This window comes from Salvelinus fontinalis, unplaced genomic scaffold (genome assembly GCF_029448725.1).
Source record: "Salvelinus fontinalis isolate EN_2023a unplaced genomic scaffold, ASM2944872v1 scaffold_0176, whole genome shotgun sequence".
Classification (NCBI taxonomy): domain Eukaryota; kingdom Metazoa; phylum Chordata; class Actinopteri; order Salmoniformes; family Salmonidae; genus Salvelinus; species Salvelinus fontinalis.
The window spans coordinates 126,086-145,821 of NW_026600385.1; the positions used below are offsets into that span (position 1 = coordinate 126,086).

The 19,736-nt window shown below is 45.8% G+C and overlaps 1 protein-coding gene across 4 annotated transcripts; it reads left to right on the forward strand.

Moving 5' to 3' along the window:
- Positions 1 to 37: 37 nt before the first annotated feature.
- LOC129844122 (ectonucleoside triphosphate diphosphohydrolase 7-like) lies at positions 38 to 16,761 on the forward strand. 4 transcript variants are annotated; one of them, XM_055912521.1, is made up of 13 exons: positions 38 to 118; positions 2,499 to 2,607; positions 4,467 to 4,646; positions 4,844 to 5,049; positions 6,107 to 6,257; positions 6,427 to 6,530; positions 6,779 to 6,838; positions 9,181 to 9,332; positions 9,842 to 10,008; positions 12,677 to 13,001; positions 13,430 to 13,515; positions 14,554 to 14,715; positions 14,788 to 16,761. In XM_055912521.1, exons 2-13 carry the CDS (start codon positions 2,600 to 2,602, stop codon positions 15,002 to 15,004), a joined length of 1,818 nt encoding a protein of 605 aa, XP_055768496.1. In that variant the 5' UTR covers positions 38 to 118; positions 2,499 to 2,599; the 3' UTR covers positions 15,005 to 16,761. The 4 variants fall into 4 exon arrangements, with proteins under 4 accessions (XP_055768496.1, XP_055768498.1, XP_055768494.1 ...); XM_055912519.1 differs by lacking the exon at positions 38 to 118 and adding an exon at positions 688 to 872; XM_055912522.1 differs by lacking the exon at positions 38 to 118 and adding an exon at positions 688 to 872 and having other exon boundaries at positions 9,184 to 9,332.
- Positions 16,762 to 19,736: the final 2,975 nt, after the last annotated feature.

Genomic DNA, 19,736 nt, shown 5'->3' on the forward strand with positions numbered 1-19,736 from the left:
GGTTGTCGAGGGTAGCTCCAGCGGATGACGGGCCCCACCAGACCGACACTGTGGCTCAAGGGGAGGCTAAAGTCGGCAAGGGGAATAATGCACTTGGCGGACTGGAGAGGGCTTGTCAGTGAGTCACGCCGGAAACGGTTACATGATTGTGTATTTCACCAGTCAATCCTAATGAAATATGGAATGAATCCCAGCGATTGGCTGATTTACCGTGTAATTATTCATAAAATAAGGCGGGAATAGACCAAAGGGGCAGTGACACTTTTATAAGCTCCATTTTCGTAGCCACAGCAGTCACATGTTTTACTGTAGTGAGTTTCCGATCACCACCAAGGTCAATCATTTGATTCAAATGACATGCATCAGCGCTTATTGCGCATAGGGTTTAGTTATATTAAAATGTGTCCCCAACATTGGCTTCGAAGGTCGTCACTGTTCTGTCTACTGTGAAATTACTGCGTGAAATGATGCATGCCAGGCTCACTGTGCATGCAGTGCATGCAATGGAAGCGATGCAAGAATGTAAATGTATGCAGATAAATAATATACATCAAAAGATACATAACAGCTATAGATTTTAAACGGACCAATATCAATATGCCTTGGTCAAACATGATTGTACAAATCGCACGCACCACACGGGGGCATCATTCAGCACATTGGACAGCGACGTGTTCTGTGACGTGGCCACGTCGGCTACCGGAAGCTACGTCATCTGATGGATTTAAAGCTTTTTATTTTATTTTCCTGGGTGAGGATTAATCTCGTTAGAAGAAAATGTATTTTTGTTGTTAATCTGTGATTAAGGGGTAGGATCCACCGTGATTAAAACGACTGGAATGACGTGACGGCCAGCGTTAATTTGTATCAAAGTGAGTATGGAACGGTGACAATGTCACAGTGTATGGCTATATCTAGCCACCTGGCTACAGCTGTAGCATTCACCGGAAGCCGGTTAGTTATCAGTATTGTTGTTCTAGTTTTAGTCAATCCAAATCGCTATGTCAATACAAATTCTCTGCACAGGCCACATATTCATTCTTTGTTAAATTGCAGTCAGTGGGTGAATTGAGATTAGTTTAGCTTGTAGAGCTAACAATTTACTGGCAAGTAATACATCTTACATAACGTAAAACACTGTTTAAATAATAGATGAACTAGTTGGCAGAGCAACCTGGACTCAGGGGTAGACGTAACACGGCGGGGATGTAAAATATGGTATGTATGTATTAATGTGTGGATGCCAATCATCCAATTCGTATGATATGTTACGAATTGCAATTCGTTAGCTAGGTGGCTAACGTTAGCAAGGCTAGAAGTTAGGGTTAGGCGTAAAGTTAAATGGTAAGTGGAAGGGTTAGCTAACATGCAAAGTAGTTGCAAAGTTGCCTAAACATCAAACTGTTGCCATGGTTACTCCATGGATAATCAGTTTGAAAGAAGTCACTGTAAAAAAGACTCCATAGTCTCTACAAGCCAGAATGTTGATAAAAAAATGTATTTGAGGTCACTTTACAGGTTGTCGGTGCTGCCCTTTTGCCGGGAAGTAGTGGGGATCAAATGTACACAGTAAAGTATTGTTAAATAAAATACAATTGTTTACCTAAGTTTTTGCGGCACTGGTAGGTTCTGTCATGTGTATTTTACATCTCCTGACACATTTCACGTGATGCACCATATGTAAACAATAGCCGAATTTAACCAAACATTATAGACCAAAGCACATTCCCTCACAATCAGCTGGAAGTGCTTGTGAAATTTGCCAGCTGATTGCGTGGGACAACATTCGGTCTGTGCTTTGGTTAAACTCGGCCATTGCTGACATTTTGTGCAAGTTGCGTGCGAATTGCATCTGCATTGAAAATACTAACTGATATACAGACCAGCGTACTGAAAGTCTAGTTAATAACACTACTTTGTACATATTTTGCCTCAGATTACCTTCTACATAAGTATAAATCAGGTAATGTACATTCAAATGAATCTTTTCAACATTCTGACTTGTGATGGGATTGTTCACAAAAAGTGAGCCTACATGTTAACGACGAGAACGGAGTCTACCTCTCACGTATTCATAGAGGCTAAAGTTGTCCGTGATGAGATTCGAACGTGCAACCTTGGGTTGCTAGAAGTTCGCGTTCTACGCCCACCCTGACCAACCACACTCTAATTCTTTCCTTATGTAACCATACTAAACGTAACATATAATACTAATTTGAGTTGCCTGGATTTTCGTTTACTATGTTATGTTTAGTCTATGAGACCAGTCTGGGCAGAGGTAGGAGGGTGGGTTTCTATTGCACATGCATGTACTGTATCTATTCGTGTTGACACCGCTTGAACTCAACACATCTAGCTAGTTGGCTGTTCCTTGGTGCCTCTGTAATTTACAAATGATAGGCCTAGCTACCTATGTTTCATGTCCACAACTAACTGGAAGGGATACGTGGTGACTGACTTTTCTTCCGACTTGACAATCTCTATGTCCTTCTCTCTAGATCACCAGGGGAAAGCAACACCTGGGTCCACGTAGTACGTTCCCAACCATGAGGAGGTGACAGCCAGCTAACTCTGCTGCTAGGTCTTGCTGCTTGGACATATGGCAAGGTAACACACACTTTTTATTTGTGGGTTGTGTTATTAGCCAATCTAGCTCGAATCTCTAACTGCGTAGGATAACCATCCATCGAAATACAGAGATATGTCTAGAGCTGGACCAGGGGTGGTGTGTCTAAAGCTGGACCAGGGGTGGTGTGTCTAGAGCTGGACCAGGGGTGGTGTGTCTAGAGCTGGACCGGGAGTGGTGAGTCCGGAGCTGGACCGGGGGTGGTGTGTCTGGAGCTGGACCGGGGGTGGTGTGTCTGGAGCTGGACCGGGGGTGGTGTGTCTGGAGCTGGACCGGGGGTGGTGTTTCTAGAGCTGGACCGGGGGTGGTGTTTCTAGAGCTGGACCGGGGGTGGTGTGTCTGGAGCTGGACCGGGGGTGGTGTGTCTGGAGCTGGACCGGGGGTGGTGTGTCTGGAGCTGGACCGGGGGTGGTGTGTCTGGAGCTGGACCGGGGGTGGTGTGTCTGGAGCTGGACCGGGGGTGGTGTGTCTGGAGCTGGACCGGGGGTGGTGTGTCTGGAGCTGGACCGGGGGTGGTGTGTCTGGAGCTGGACCGGGGGTGGTGTGTCTGGAGCTGGACCGGGGGTGGTGTGTCTGGAGCTGGACCGGGGGTGGTGTGTCTGGAGCTGGACCGGGGGTGGTGTGTCTGGAGCTGGACCGGGGGTGGTGTGTCTGGAGCTGGACCGGGGGTGGTGTGTCTGGAGCTGGACCGGGGGTGGTGTGTCTGGAGCTGGACCGGGGGTGGTGTGTCTGGAGCTGGACCGGGGGTGGTGTGTCTGGAGCTGGACCGGGGGTGGTGTGTCTAGAGCTGGACCGGGGGTGGTGTATCTAGAGCTGGACCGGGGGTGGTGTGTCTAGAGCTGGACCGGGGGTGGTGTGTCTAGAGCTGGACCGGGGGTGGTGTATCTAGAGCTGGACCGGGGGTGGTGTGTCTGGAGCTGGACCGGGGGTAGTGTGTCTGGAGCTGGACCGGGGGTGGTGTGTCTAAAGCTGGACCGGGGGTGGTGTGTCTAAAGCTGGACCGGGGGTGGTGTGTCTGGAGCTGGACCGGGGGTGGTGTGTCTGGAGCTGGACCGGGGGTGGTGTGTCTGGAGCTGGACCGGGGGTGGTGTGTCTGGAGCTGGACCGGGGGTGGTGTGTCTGGAGCTGGACCGGGGGTGGTGTGTCTGGAGCTGGACCGGGGGTGGTGTGTCTGAAGCTGGACCGGGGGTGGTGTGTCTGGAGCTGGACCGGGGGTGGTGTGTCTAGAGCTGGACCGGGGGTGGTGTGTCTGGAGCTGGACCGGGGGTGGTGTGTCTGGAGCTGGACCGGGGGTGGTGTGTCTGGAGCTGGACCGGGGGTGGTGTGTCTGGAGCTGGACCGGGGGTGGTGTGTCTGAAGCTGGACCGGGGGTGGTGTGTCTGGAGCTGGACCGGGGGTGGTGTGTCTAGAGCTGGACCGGGGGTGGTGTGTCTAAAGCTGGACCGGGGGTGGTGTGTCTAAAGCTGGACCAGGGGTGGTGTGTCCATAAACACTCTTCCCAGGTGGTGGATCAGAGAGGATTCAAAAAATAGAACAAAAAGTGAATCGGCACACTGGTATAATAGTGGTCTCAAAGGACAACGTCTGGACCACAAACTGGTTGTTCTTCAGAAGGACCACGAGGCAACACACACTAACTGGACGGCTGTATTGACCTGATGGCAGGATGTGAACTTCAGCATGTGTTTAGGTGAAGAGGTGTAATGTTTAGGATTGTCTGAAATGTTACCACAGTGTTATGTTATACAGAACTAGTAATGTAATAACTGCGCGTGTCCATGCGTTATGTTGTACTAGGTTATATCTATGATAGTAATGAAAACCTCCCCTCCTCCTCCAGGATCACTTTCTCATGCCTGCCAGCCTCCTGGTACTGCAGTGTGTCCTTGCTGTCTCTGGGCTGTGTGCCCAGGCAAAGGGCCTTCTTCCTGGTGTTCCTCACCTGCTCTGCCCTGGTTTTCCTGGGGGTCTACCAGACTGAGCTCTGGGGGCCCCAGCGCCACAGGGGACATGTCAACAAGTGAGTGAGACGTCAGCTGAACGGACAGACAGAATGACAGAGAGAGCGAGAGACAAACAGGCACACACACAAACAAACAAACAAACACACCAGGCAAAGTGTTTTCACTGTGCTACTACTAAGTCAACCCAGACTCTGCATTCATAGTGTATGGTGTCTAACATGTTTCTCTCTCCGTCTCCCGCTATCACCCCTAGATACCTCTCATCTGTGGAGACCATGGAGGCTACGGATGTCACCAACGCAGCTCTAAACTACGGGATCGTGGTGGACTGCGGCAGCAGCGGCTCCAGGGTGTATGTGTACTACTGGCCCCCCCACCATGGAAACCTCCACACCCTGCTGGACATCAGGCAGATGAGGGACCACGACCGCCACCCTGTGGTCAAGAAGATCAAACCTGGTGAGGAAAGAGTGTGGGTGGTGGGGCGGGGCTACAATAACAACAGCAGAGAACAACATAACTGTTGAATGACCAGGAGAAAGGGATGTTATCCTCACCACTGCCGTTGCCACATCACAGCAGAAACACGTCGTCTTTACTCTGTCAGATGCCCCTCGACCTCTTCACCTCTAGTACAGAGAGAACTAAGATACAGTAGTTACCGGTAACTGACAACATACAGGAAACGCCAGCAGAAAGTGTTTTAGTAGGGCGTTGAGCCGTTACAACTGCTAGAACAGATTCTACCATCTGTGTCTGGAACTCTGCTGGAGGGATCGTCCATTAGAAATCCCTTCATTTGATGTTGTTGATGGTGGTGGAAAACGCTGTCTCAGGTGCAGCCCAAGAATCTCCCGTAAGTGTTCAATTGGGTTGAGATCTGAACACATACACTTTAAACCCACTAAGCTCCTTTGGGACCCCTCTTTCAATGTCCCTGAGATCCTCTTATTCTAGCCATAGTAGCCAAAATGATGAGCAACTAGGTGTTTTTCTACATGACCCTAAGCACTAAGCATTATGGGATGTTAATTGCTTAATGAACTCAGGAACCACACTTGGGTGGAAGCACCTGCTTTCGGTATACTTTGTGTCCCCCATTTACTCAAGTGTTTCCTTTATTTTGGGAGTTACCTACATGTTCACCATGTGGGGGCGTGGCACCCCAGAGGAAGTTAGTTGTTGTCACACAGTGTGGAGGGTTTCTACCTGTTTTCCCTACTGTCAGGCCACACGTACACATGTCCTCAACCTGCTCCTTATCTCAACATTCTTTCCATTACCCCCTATTGGCCTGATACCTGAACACACTGGGACTGAGTAGGACCTCAATTGCTAAGCAGTTAGCAGCTGCTCTGTTCCCACTAAATGAACAGTAGAATTTACAGAGAAATAGTACATCTGCCCTGTTACACCCCAGCCAAGGCCACTACCTCATCCTCAACTCAGCTATCACTAACCTCTCTCGCTTCTCTCTCTCTTTCTCTCTCCTTCCTTTCTCCCCTTTCCTCTCCAGGTATTTCCACCATGGCGCTGAGCCCAGCCAAGGCCAGTGACTACCTCCACCCCCTCCTTTCCTTCGCTGCCACCCATGTCCCCAGGAAGAAACACAAGGAGACTCCTCTCTATATCCTCTGTACTGCTGGCATGAGACTGCTGCCTGAGAGGTAGGCCTCAGCTCTCCACCTCCACTTTGTCAGGGTTCAAGGGTCAGCTGGGGGTCAAGCACAGGATTCCCCCCTAGAGATCTGTGGGAGGTTTAGGGCATTGATTTATACATCTCTAACAGCGGTTTAAAAAGTGTGTTTATTTCTCCCCATGTCACTCCCCTCCCAGTCAGCAGGCTGCTATCCTGGAGGACCTGGTAAGAGATGTTCCAGTGGAGTTTGACTTCCTGTTCTCCAGCTCCCATGCAGAGGTGATCTCTGGGAAACAGGAAGGTGAGACAGAGAGCTGTGAGCCTGATGGGAATATGGTACAGTTATACCTAGACACTGATCGACTCCTGGGACCACCCATACATAAACTGTATCCATGCTCGACTAAGTGGCTTTTGATAAAAGTGTCTGCTGAATGTGTATATATTGGTGTGAAAAAAGGCCAAATGGTCTAATTGAACTAATATACTGCACCTGTCCTCTGTGTGTGCTTTGTGGCGTTAATGTTAACACTGCCTTTCTGCCCGCAGGTGTGTATGCATGGATTGGTATTAACTTTGTGTTGGGACGCTTTGACCATGCGGAGTACGGTGAGTGTGAGGTTATGGCTTCGTTGATGATGTCGCTTGTATGTCCACTGCAAAGGATGCGGCTGGATTTTCTATAGAGTTATGGCTTAGCTGTAGGCCTGAAACATATCGGTAGCCACCATTTTACAGGGCGTTAGATGCCGTACATGGCGGCTATACCCATGTCTCAAGGCTCGGTTAAGGCCTTCGCAGACGACGATTTTAGCCATGTTATGCCACGATTTTGCCGTCCCAAACAAAATATCCACGTCGTGGACAAATTCTTAGGTCGTAAACGATTATCGGCCGTCTTGGCTCATTTAGTGTGACCGGGTCTAGTAAGTAACGCCACGTGCGGTCGTAGGCTCTGACAAAGTTGTTGCAGTATCAGAATTGATTTGCCTTTATCGTATAGTGTGGCTGGTGTTACGAGCCGATCCCGGTGACTGACCAATAGGAACACGGCCGGCACTGAGTATGCACACAATACGTTTATTGTGAATGTTCAGATTAATATAATAGTTTGATATAAATGTTTAGCCTACATGCGCTGCAAGAAGAAAGTTTTTCCTGATAATCCTGTTTACATGGACACATCTGAAATCAGGCTACCTGATGGCCATTTTCAGCATTTATCAATCAAAATAAACATTCTACCACAGCGACCATGTTATTTTGGGGAAGCCTATATGATTCTGAGTTCGGACAAATAAAGTTTGTATGTGAAAAGTATTTCTAAGATGCATAGGGGGAGAGCCAGGGCGAAAGTAACGCACCCATTTGCTCAGATAATACAGAAGCTAGAACGACGTAGTGAAGTCAGCACGTTCCCAATGCAGAGGATGAGCTCCCTGCAAAAAACCAGCCCAGTCTGAACCTGTGTCGCCAAGTTATTAACAAAACGTGGTTTTGAGTGACGTTAAAAAATAGCGACCCGGAAGTGTTTTCCGGCTGTGGAGTTGTTTAGGGGTTTTAAGGTTCCAAACATACTTAGTTTTCTTCACCAATCTAGTGATTAAATGACAGCATAGGTTCCAAGTATCATGCTAGCTAGTCTTGGGTATTAGCCTGGGAGAAGTTACAGGAAAGAAGGGTGGGACGAAAGTAACACAATGTAAACTGATGACCTGGAATAAAATAAACTCAACTTCTAAGCACAGGCCATTGTCTCATCTCCCTCTAGTTCATATTGCTCTTATAATGTCAGCCAAACATTAACACGTGACGGAATGTTTGAAAATGATATGACATCATTACAATTCTGCCTTAATCAATTGACTTGACAGATCAGCTTTTCACAAACTTTTTTCGGCAGGTTAATGGTTAAAAATATATATCTTATATATATTCTGGTGGTCAGTTACCTTCTCTCAAGCCATGGAAATGTGATGAGCATGATGATTTTTCCATTTGTGAAGAGAATGAAGTCGTTTATTCTATCAAGACACGAGAAGCGCGCATGACAAGGACAGCTGCAGCGCACCTGATTGGTAGAGCTAATCATGAATAGTCACTGATTATTGTGAACAACAACTCCCACTACGTACCATTAAAGTGAGATGAGAAAATGATGGTGAATATAGCTATTATGTGATCCATTTTAGTCCCATTTTTAATATTGTGGTTGGTTAATTTTCATAAATTACGAACCTATTGCATTATTTATTTAAATCGACACAAACATGAAATGATGGCTGACGGTACATTTGTTGAAAGTAACGAGCATTACAAACTAGGAACATGGAGATACTGTAGATATTGTGCACTTCTCACCAACTGTTATTTCCGTCCCAAAGCTGTGTTACTCCCTCCCTGTTGGCAGGTACAAAAGTAACGTTGCCGTAGTTCTGTGTTCTCTGTCTATTTCATTTAAACTAATTTACCCTAGAAGTGCTATTACAGTTGCTAATGGTAGAGGACATGTATAAGTTGTGTGTCGTAAAATATGGTGTCTCTAGCTCTATCGATCTCTGAGTAATTAGGGAAAAAACTGTGTTACTTTCGTCCCGGTTCTTCCTTTCAGTTTTTACTAACTCCACTCACATGCGCAGATCAAATACAGAACTGAAGCAGGTTGTAAAATCTGGACAGGATGATAAAGATTTTTATTTGGTAACATTGCGCAGTGAGACATGATAATCGTGAAAGACTGAATCCGACTAGCTAATTATGATGATGAACCAGATTCGACAGCATCTGATTGCGTGTTTGCCAAAGTGTGATGCCGGGGTTTGTGTATATGGACATGCATTGTCCTTTTGAACCGACTGGGTAAAAAATGTAAGTTGATCATTCATACCTTTTACGTACGTACCTACATTTGACCGGTTACCCATCGTTGACCTGACACTCAATTTTCCTAGAAGATGATGCAATGGTGGAGGTCACTACAGGGTCACAGAACCATCACCCAATTAGCCGGCGGCGTACAGTGGGCATCATGGACATGGGCGGAGCCTCGCTGCAGATCGCCTATGAGGTGCCTAGCGCGGTCCACTTCAGTTCACCTGAACAGGTAAGGAAGGATCCACCTGAGAGCTATCATTCTCATTCTATTTGTGTGGTACGACTGGCTGTTGTGTATACTGGTAGGCCTGATGTTAGGGTTTAGTAAACCACACCATGTATTGGAGATAATGTCTGCGTCCTGAATCGCCACACCAGGGTCGTATTCATTAGGGCACACCGTAGCGAAACGTTTTGTAACGGAAAAAAGAACATGAGCATTTCTTATTGGACACATTCAGGTAGTCCTTCCCTGTTTCCGTGCGTTTTCTTCCATTTGGTGCCTTTATGAATCTCCCTTTTATCTCAAATAATTGAACGCCAAGATCTTTACAAAGCTTTTATTCAAGGAGTAGGGTGAAGTTGCTACTGATCTTGGGCCAGTTTAGCATTTTCCGCACTAAGGGTTATGGTTAGAATTGGGAAGCTGACTTTAGATGGGTACCCAGGGGAAACTTCACCCCAGAGCAGGATGTTATGGTTGAAGTCATGTATGGGGTTCTCTGTCTCCCTCTACAGGAGGAGTCTGGTAAGAGCCTGCTGGCAGAGTTTAACCTGGGCTGTGATTCAGAGCACACGCAGCACGTCTATCGTGTATATGTCACCACCTTCCTGGGCTTCGGGGGGAACATGGCTCGACAACGCTACGAAGACCAGCTGGTCAACTCCACCATCACCAAGAACAGGTAGGACCGGCAGGGGGACACACACACGGACGCAGAGAGAGCGAGACACACACACACACACACACTCACACACATACACACATACACGCATACATACATGCATACATACATATACATACATATACATACATACATACATACATACATACATACATACATACATACATACATGCATGCATATATACATATATACATACATACATACATACATACATACATACATACATACATACAGTGCCTATTTAGACCCCTTGACTTTTTTTCTTCATCAATCTACACACAATACCCCGTTATAAAAAATCAGTGGCGTAAAGTACTTAAGTAATGGTACTTTAAAGTACTACTTAAGTAGTTTTTTGGGGTGTCTGTACTTTACTTTTATATTTTTATCTACTTTCACTTTTATTTCACTACATTTCTAAAGAAAATAATGTACTTTTTACTCCAAACATTTTCCCTGACACCCAAAAGTACTCATTACATTTAGAAAATAGTCCAATTCACACACTTATCAAGAGAACATCCCTGGTCCTCCCTACTGCCTCTGATCTGACGGACTCACTAAACACATGCTTTGTTTGTAAATGATGTCTGAGTGTTGGAGTGTGCCTCTGGCTATCTGTAAATGATGTCTGAGTGTTGGAGTGTGCCCCTGGCTATCCTTAAAAAAAGAAAATGGTGCTCGTCTGGTATGCGTAATATAAGGAATGTGAAATTATTATTTTTTTAACTTTTGATACTTAAGTATATTTAAAACCAAATATTTTTAGACTTTTACTCAAGTAGTATTTTACTGGTTGACTCAACTTTTACTTGAGTCATTTTCTATTAAGTTATCTTTACTTCTACTCAAGTATGACAATTGGGTACTTTTTCCATCACTGTAAAAAAACAAAAAACATATGACATTTACATAAGTATTCAGACCCTTTACTCAGTACTTTGTTACAGCCTTGAGTCTTCTTGGGTATGTCTCTACAAGCTTGGCACATTTGTATTTGGGGAGTTTCTCCCATTCTTCTCTGCAGATCCTCTCAAGATCTGTCAGGTTGGATGGGGAGCGTTGTTGCACAGCTATTTTCAGGTCTCTCCAGAGATGTTCGATCAGGTTCAAGTCCGGGCCACTCAAGGACATTCAGAGACTTGTCCTGAAGCCACTCCTGCGTTGTCTTGGCTGTGTGCTTAGGTTCGTTTTTACTGTTATTTAACAGTTATTTAACTCGGCAAGTCAGTTAAGAACAAATTCTTATTTACAATGATGGCCTACCCCGGCCAAACCCGGCCGACGCTGGGCCAATTGTGCGCCGCCCTATGGGACTCCCAATCACAGCTGGATATGATGCAGCCTGGATTTGAACCAGGTGCTGCAGTGACTCCTCTTTCACTGAGATGCGGTGTCTTAGGCCACTGCGCCACTTGTTGTCCCCCGTCTGAGGTCCTGAGCGCTCTGGAGCAGGTTTTCATTAAGGATCTCTCTGTACTGTGCTCCGTTCATCTTTTCCTTGATCCTGACTAGTCTCCCTGCCACTGGAAAACATCCCCACAACATGATGCTGCCACCACCATTCTTCACCGTAGGGATGGTGCCAGGTTGCCTCCAGATATGACCTTGGCATTCAGGCCAAAGAGTTCAATCTTGGTTTCATCAGACCAGAGAATCTTGTTTCTCATGGTCTGAGAATCCTTTAGGTGCCTTTTGGCAAACTCCAAGCAGGCTGTCATGTGCCTTTTTACTGAGGAGTGGCTTCCATCTGGCCAGTCTACCATTAAGGTCTGATTGGTGGAGTACTGCAGAGATGGTTGTCCTTCTGGAAGGTTCACCTCCCTGACCAAGGCCTTTCTCTCCCGATTGCTCAGTTTGGCTGGGCAGCCAGCTCTAGGAAGAGTCTTGGTGTTTCCAAATTTCTTCCATTTTAAGAATGATGTAAGCCACTGTGTTTTTGGGGACCTTCAATGCTGCAGACATTTTTTTGGTGCCCTTCCCCAGATCTGTGCCTCGACACAATCCTTTCTCGGAGCTCTGCGGGCAATTCCTTCGACCTCATGGCTTGGTCTTTCCTCTGACATGCACTGTCAACTGTGGGACCTTTATATAGACAGGTGTGTGCCTTTCCAAATCATGTCCAATCTATTGAATTTACCACAAGTGGACTCCAATCAAGTTGTAGAAACATCGCAATTATGATCACTGGAAACAGGATGCACCTGACCTCAATTTCGAGTCTCATAGCATAGAGTCTGAATACTTTTATATGAATAAGGTATTTCTGTTTTTTATTTTTAATACATTTGCAAACATTTCTAAAAACCTGTTTTCACTTTGTCATTATGGGGTATTGTGAGTAGATTGCTGAGGATAAAAAAAAAAAAACATTTTAGAATAAGGCTGTAATGTAACAAAATGTGGAAAAAGTCAAGGGGTCTGAATACTTACCAAAGGCACCGTACGTACATACATACATACATACATACATACATACATACATACATACATACACAAAGGCACACACATATACAGACACATTCACACTTGCATAAACAGAGGGTCACATTCTGAAATTCCTCACCATTCTCCAATTTCATCTCAACACCTTGAGTGTGAGAACTCAATGATTGATTGATCGACTGACTATCCCTTCCTTCGTGTCACTTCCTGGTTGTCCTCCAGACTGACAGGTGATCAGACAGGCATGATGGAAGCCACGCCCCTTGCAGACCCGTGCCTCCCTGTCGGCCTATCAGACGTGGTGCGTCGGGACGGCCGTGCGGTCCACCTGAGAGGGCAGGGGGACTGGGCGCGGTGCCAGGGAGCAGTCAGGCCTTTCCTGGGTCTCCACAACGGCACCATGGGATCCCCCAGGGGGGTGTACCAGGCCCCCATCGACTACAGCAACTCAGAGTTCTATGGCTTCTCTGAGTTCTTCTACTGCACCGAGGATGTACTGAGGATGGGGGGACCGTACGACAGCGCCAAGTACTCCAAGGCTGCCACGGTAACCACAGCTCATCATTCTAGAACTTATCATGATCAGATATTCTAGACCTGGGTTTCCTCTGTCATTACCTAGGCAGGTTAGGCTTCTCCTCACCTAGCTCTCTTGTTCCCGATTTTTTAAAAGTCTGGTTTCAACAACAACAACAAAAATCGTTGGAAGATGCCTTTCTGTGCACTGCCTAAGAAATCTAAGGGAAAATATTGGTTTCGTGAAAGGAAAGAAAATGACTTGTTTGTCATTCTCTTCAAGTTAGCCTTGTACCAGTCTGTTTGTGTCGTCACGCCACTCCTTGTCAGGTTTGGCATGACGAGGAGTTGGAACGATAGCACAAACAGATCTGGGAACAGGCTGTCTTTTAAGCTCTTATATCGCCAAGAGATCTTTCCAGGAGGTAACTCCGTTCTCCCCTGTCTGTCTGTCTGCAGGACTATTGTTCCACCAAGTGGTCAACCCTCACCAAGCGTCTAGACAGCAAGCTGTTCTCTAAACAAGCGGACTCCTCCAGGCTGAAGTAAGAAACCCTTCAACCCAGTTACCCTCTCTACCGCTGTACTCCATATGTCTACTAGTTATTCATCTATTACCATCTGTAAACCCAGTTACCCTCTCTACCGCTGTACTCCATATGTCTACTAGATATTCATCTATTACCATCTGTAAACCCAGTTACCCTCTCTACCGCTGTACTCCATATGTCTACTAGTTATTCATCTATTACCATCTGTAAACCCAGTTACCCTCTCTACCGCTGTACTCCATATGTCTACTAGATATTCATCTATTACCATCTGTAAACCCAGTTACCCTCTCTACCGCTGTACTCCATATGTCTACTAGTTATTCATCTATTACCATCTGTAAACCCAGTTACCCTCTCTACCGCTGTACTCCATATGTCTACTAGATATTCATCTATTACCATCTGTAAACCCAGTTACCCTCTCTACCGCTGTACTCCATATGTCTACTAGTTATTCATCTATTACCATCTGTAAACCCAGTTACCCTCTCTACCGCTGTACTCCATATGTCTACTAGATATTCATCTATTACCATCTGTAAACCCAGTTACCCTCTCTACCGCTGTACTCCATATGTCTACTAGATATTCATCTATTACCATCTGTAAACCCAGTTACCCTCTCTACCGCTGTACTCCATATGTCTACTAGATATTCATCTATTACCATCTGTAAACCCAGTTACCCTCTCTACCGCTGTACTCCATATGTCTACTAGATATTCATCTACGTCCATCTGTAAACCCAGTTACCCTCTCTACCGCTGTACTCCATATGTCTACTAGATATTCATCTATTACCATCTGTAAACCCAGTTACCCTCTCTACCGCTGTACTCCATATGTCTAATAGATATTCATCTACGTCCATCTGTAAACCCAGTTACCCTCTCTACCGCTGTACTCTATATGTCTACTAGATATTCATCTATTACCATCTGTCTGGAAATGCCTATCTAATAAAAATGGAATGCATATTGTGCATACTCAGCATACCTCACCTCATCAACCACCTCTCTCCCTGTCCAGGTACCAGTGTTTTAAGTCAGCCTGGATGTTCCAGGTGCTCCACTCAGGCTTCAGGTTCCCTAAGGACTACCCCAGCCTGAAGACTGCTCAGCTGGTCTATGACAAGGAGGTGCAGTGGACCCTGGGAGCCATCCTGTTTAAGACACGCTTCCTGCCTCTCAGGTCAGTAGGCACTTCTTGTGTGTGTCTGTCTGTGTGTCTGTCTGTTATTAATCCATCTCTCCTCTCCAACAGGGACCTCCAGGCAGAGTCGTTTAAACAGGGCCACTCCAACTGGCTGCGTTCCTCCTTCGTCTACAACCATTACCTGTTTTTTGCCTGTATCCTGGTGGTCCTGCTGGCCATTCTGCTGTACATCCTCCGCCTCCGCAGGATCCACCAGCGAGAACAGAGGCAGGCTGAGGCCCTGGACCTGCTCTGGGTGGAGGAGGGGGAGGCTCTTCTGGCCTGATCCAGGATCCGTTTAGACTCTGAATCTTTCTTGACCTGAGGCCTTGGGTGTGGGGGGGGTTACTGATCTAGGATGAGTCGAGATGCTCTCAGTAACTGGTGTTCATAGCCTGGTATGCACAGCTCTAGGATCAACCTTTCACCCTCTGAGTTGTAGGCTTGACTGGTGCTCTATTTGTTAAGAGGCACTGATCTAGGATCAGATGATCAACCACAAATCATGACCTTGACTGGAACCAACGGCCTGTTGGGACAATGATCTAGGACCATCTTAGTCACACTGAATCATAACGTTGACTAATGGCTAGAAATGCAATAGCAACGTCATCCTACAACGAAGGTTTGAATTATGGGGGTGCTGGACACTCCCGTTTTTACACATCTTTACACCCCAGATACAGATATCAACGTTGACCTGACCGCGAGCTCCCTCGTAAAACAGAAAATATCAACCAAGGTCCAAATCACTATTTATAGTAACCTCTGACCTAGAGTGTTGATGTAAACATAAGTAGGAGGGGCCATGGAACTGGAACCTTCAAAAGGGGGAGGAGAATTGCAGAATGTGGGCGAAACATCATAAAGAGGGAACTGGATCGTTAAAACAACGAAACAGGAAAATCCCAACAGGTGAAAGACTGAGGACCGAGCCATTCTATTTCTATTGTAGATTATTCACTGTTGCAGAGGGACCACTGTATTGGCCATTTTGTGTGAAGGAAGGTGAAGCTTGACGTTTGAGGCTGAAGTTGTCCTTAACCACAGATCTAGAATCAAGTAACCTACTCCTAATCCTAACCTTAACCATTAGGGGAATGCAAATAAAATCTGACCCTGTATCTGTGGTTAGGGGTAACTTCTAGCTACTCTTTGTTGAAAAGGTTGCCTTTGATTGTCTGTTTGGACAGTATTGTAACCATGACGATACCAACTTTGTGTCTGACCAGTATACTTCCTGTAAATCTCACAAACAGGAAGTGCATTAATTCCTTAATAATCCCACTGTGGTAATGCTTTTGATTTGAAGCTTTCAAATAGAAAAAGGCTTTATTGATTTGTATTGAAAAACTACAATGAGCAATCAAACATGAGGCGGAAGGTAGCCTAGTGGTTAGAGCGTTGGGCCAGTAACCGAAAGGTTGCTTGATCGAACCCCCGAGATGACAAGGTAAAAATCTGTCGTTCTGCCCCTGAACAAGGCAGTTAACCCACTGTTCCCCGGGCGCCGAAGACGTGGATGTCGATTATGGCAGCCCCCCGCACCTCTCTGATTCAGAGGGGTTAAATGCAGAAGACACATTTCAGTTGAATGCATTCAGTTGTACAACTGACTAGGTATCCCCCTTTCCCTTCTCAAACTATTTATTACAGGGGTTCATTGAATCCGAAATGTTTGAGATGTATCTTCTTAACGTTTTTAAGCGGTTTGTTTTGGTGCTGGGAACAGTTTGTTCTGAGCCAGTTCTGTTGATGACAAGCTAGGAGAGTGAAACGGGTTGTCAGTGTTTAATGGATTGAAGTTGATGCCGTCTGATTGCATTGTGTTGAACTGTGGTACAAACACACACAACTGAACTCCAAGATGTGTGTTACAGACTGTCAATGTTAGTTACCCACCAGCTCCTCACCTGCCCTGTACTGTAAATATCCAATCAGCCATCACTATCGGTCTTCTCTACTCCTCTTGATAATGTTGGGAGGTATTGCTGTTGTTAAATGAGATGCATTGAATTGCTAATAAAAGGAGCTGTCCTGTTATTTTGAAGCTGTATAATTTGAGTGGTCACAATGCAAGTGGAAGTGTAGCGTCAGTGATTTTAATGTCAATTCTTCACACTTGCTTTTGACTGTTTCTACGGCTGAAATCTTCAAGTGCAGCATTTGAATGTGATCTTATGCCATCCCTCGGTTTTACCTCTTGTCAGTTTTTGACCAGTTTGTTTTATTGTAGATTTTAACAAGAGGAAGGGGGCCTCTAATTGTTGCAGCTCTATTTTGAATTTTGACTCTTCCTAAAGAAGGGCCAATGATCAACTGGACCAAGGTTGTGTTCCAAATGGCACCCTATTCCCTATATAGTGCACTACGTTAGAGCGGGGCCCTATTCCCTATATAGTGCACTACGTTAGAGCGGGGCCCTATTCCCTATATAGTGCACTACGTTAGAGTGGGGCCCTATTCCCTATATAGTGCACTACTTTAGAGCGGGGCCCTATTCCCTATATAGTGCACTACGTTAGAGCGGGGCCCTATTCCCTATATAGTGCACTACTTTAGAGCGGGGCCCTATTCCCTATATAGTGCACTACTTTAGAGCGGGGCCCTATTCCCTATATAGTGCACTACGTTAGAGCGGGGCCCTATTCCCTATATAGTGCACTACTTTAGAGCGGGGCCCTATTCCCTATATAGTGCACTACGTTAGAGCGGGGCCCTATTCCCTATATAGTGCACTACTTTAGAGCGGGGCCCTATTCCCTATATAGTGCACTACTTTAGAGCGGGGCCCTATTCCCTATATAGTGCACTACGTTAGAGCGGGGCCCTATTCCCTATATAGTGCACTATGTTAGAGCGGGGCCCTATTCCCTATATAGTGCACTACTTTAGAGCGGGGCCCTATTCCCTATATAGTGCACTACGTTAGAGCGGGGCCCTATTCCCTATATAGTGCACTACGTTAGAGCGGGGCCCTATTCCCTATATAGTGCACTACGTTAGAGCGGGGCCCTATTCCCTATATAGTGCACTACTTTAGAGTGAGGCCCTATTCCCTATATAGTGCACTACGTTAGAGTAGGTCCCATAGGGCTTGGGATTAAAGTATTGCACAATGTAGTAAATAGGGTGTCATTTGGGGCGTAATCCTAACTGTCTTGTCGGTCTCTTGTTGAGGAAAAATAACTCAACATGGATGTGGAAAACAAACATCTGTTTTAAATAAATCAACGTTTTAAAACATGTTGCTTCTCTTTGGGTACTTTCTCTTGGTATATGTTTAGAGCCAGGGTCGTATTCATTAGTGAACATGGTAGCAAAAATGTTTTGCCACGGAAAACCAAGTTTTCTTATTGAACAAGTTCAGGTAGTCCGTCCCTGTTTCATTCCATTTCTTCTGTTTGGTGCCTAGTATATACGACCGAGCTGGTTTAGCAGGTCTTGGTAACTTGTGTCAATGTGCCCTGACATGAGCCGAAGTTGGCAGTTGGCACTTTCCAGGGCATTCTGGGTGTTTATATCATCCTGGTACGAGAGACGGGCGCAGGTCAATGTGTGTGCCAACGGACCACAAGGACCAAGGCTGACTCTCCCCGTTTTACTTTCTTCAGGGACGGAATTATCCGGAATAAAACTCTTGGGTTTTGCTTTCTCTCAGTTTGCTAACGATGTAGGAAAGGAAACAAGGAAAGGAAACAAGAAGGGGAAGCTTTAAGAAGATTCGGCCACTGTCCAAACAAATTATTATCTAGGGAAACAAAAAGAGCACCCTTACCAATGTGTTTTCTTAAAAATATACTTTAATACAACAGCTGCATATAAATATTAAAATATACATTATACTCACACAAAACAGAAAACAAAAATATTATGCTGCTATTTGTACGGCACTTTGTACTTTTTTTTCTTGCTGCTTTTTAATGTTTTTTTTAAATGTTATTCCATTCTGTATTTTGCCAATCCAAAGCGTTTATTGTACTATTGTGATTATTGTAGGTTATTGAAAACAGAGGAGGGGGTTAGAGGAGTTGTGAAGGGATATGGGGGGTGTTGTGAAGGGATATGGGGGGTGCTGTACATGACATGATGACATGGTGTTCTGGAATGTATCCTGTTTGTAGTCCAGAAGAGACTTTTTGCAGTTCCTAAAGAGCTCCTCGTGTTCTAGAATCTGTGTTCTAGAATGTCCATTCCTCTTCTTTGCTCTGTTAGAAAATCATTGGTTTGGGTATCATTTGTTTTCCTCTGTCTGTCCGTGTCTGACAGTCCTGATGGGGTTTAGGGTAACAAACCCAGAGTCTCCGAGCTCTCCTCTCGGGGCGTCACGTCATCTTTGAAACAGGAGAGGGCCTCCAGTCTCTGGGAGGACAATGTGTGGGTGGGTGTGTGTGTGTGTGTGAGAGAGTCTTCAGTTCAGGACCAGTCACTGAGGGGTCACTGTAGTCCCACCAGGGTCATCTTACATCCGAGCCCATTCAGGCTTTAAACAAAGCACACACAAGCCTTCTTCAGCTCTCTCTCTCTCACACACACACACACTGATTGGGCTGAGGGGGAATTCACCTCCTTCCTTAGTTTCATCGATTTCAGACAGTGAATGGAGAGAATAGTGTTCTCCACCTACAGAAGACCAACTAGATTAGAACACGAGGTAATGCTCCATTCTTCCTGGTATGAACATGGAAAAAGTAGGCAGAATACTTTGTATTGTTGTCAACCTCGTTATAACATACTACAGTATGGGCCTAGACATTTGGCAGAAAAATGCATCCTACAAATGTGTAATAAGTAATACAGTGCTCAAACTTGTTGTTGAACTGTTAGTCAGTTCAAACTGGATTCAGCCCTTGTTGTCGATTGCTCAAAGGCCTTCTAGAACTGTGTTTCTAAAGGCAGTATTATCAGGAAGGATCTGTCTCTGGGATCGGCTAGCTCTGCCTTTCGGTCTGTCAGAGCCGACTCGTTTAGCTTCCCTTTAGTGTGAGGCTGTGTTGGACCAGGGAGCTGGGCTGAAA

Bases quoted from the DNA above. Each gene is read 5' to 3' on its own strand.
- LOC129844122 (XM_055912521.1), top strand. The intron at 4,647-4,843 runs GTGAGTGAGACG...TATCACCCCTAG, and splicing joins CACAGGGGACATGTCAACAA to ATACCTCTCATCTGTGGAGA. The intron at 9,333-9,841 runs GTAAGGAAGGAT...CTCCCTCTACAG, and splicing joins ACTTCAGTTCACCTGAACAG to GAGGAGTCTGGTAAGAGCCT.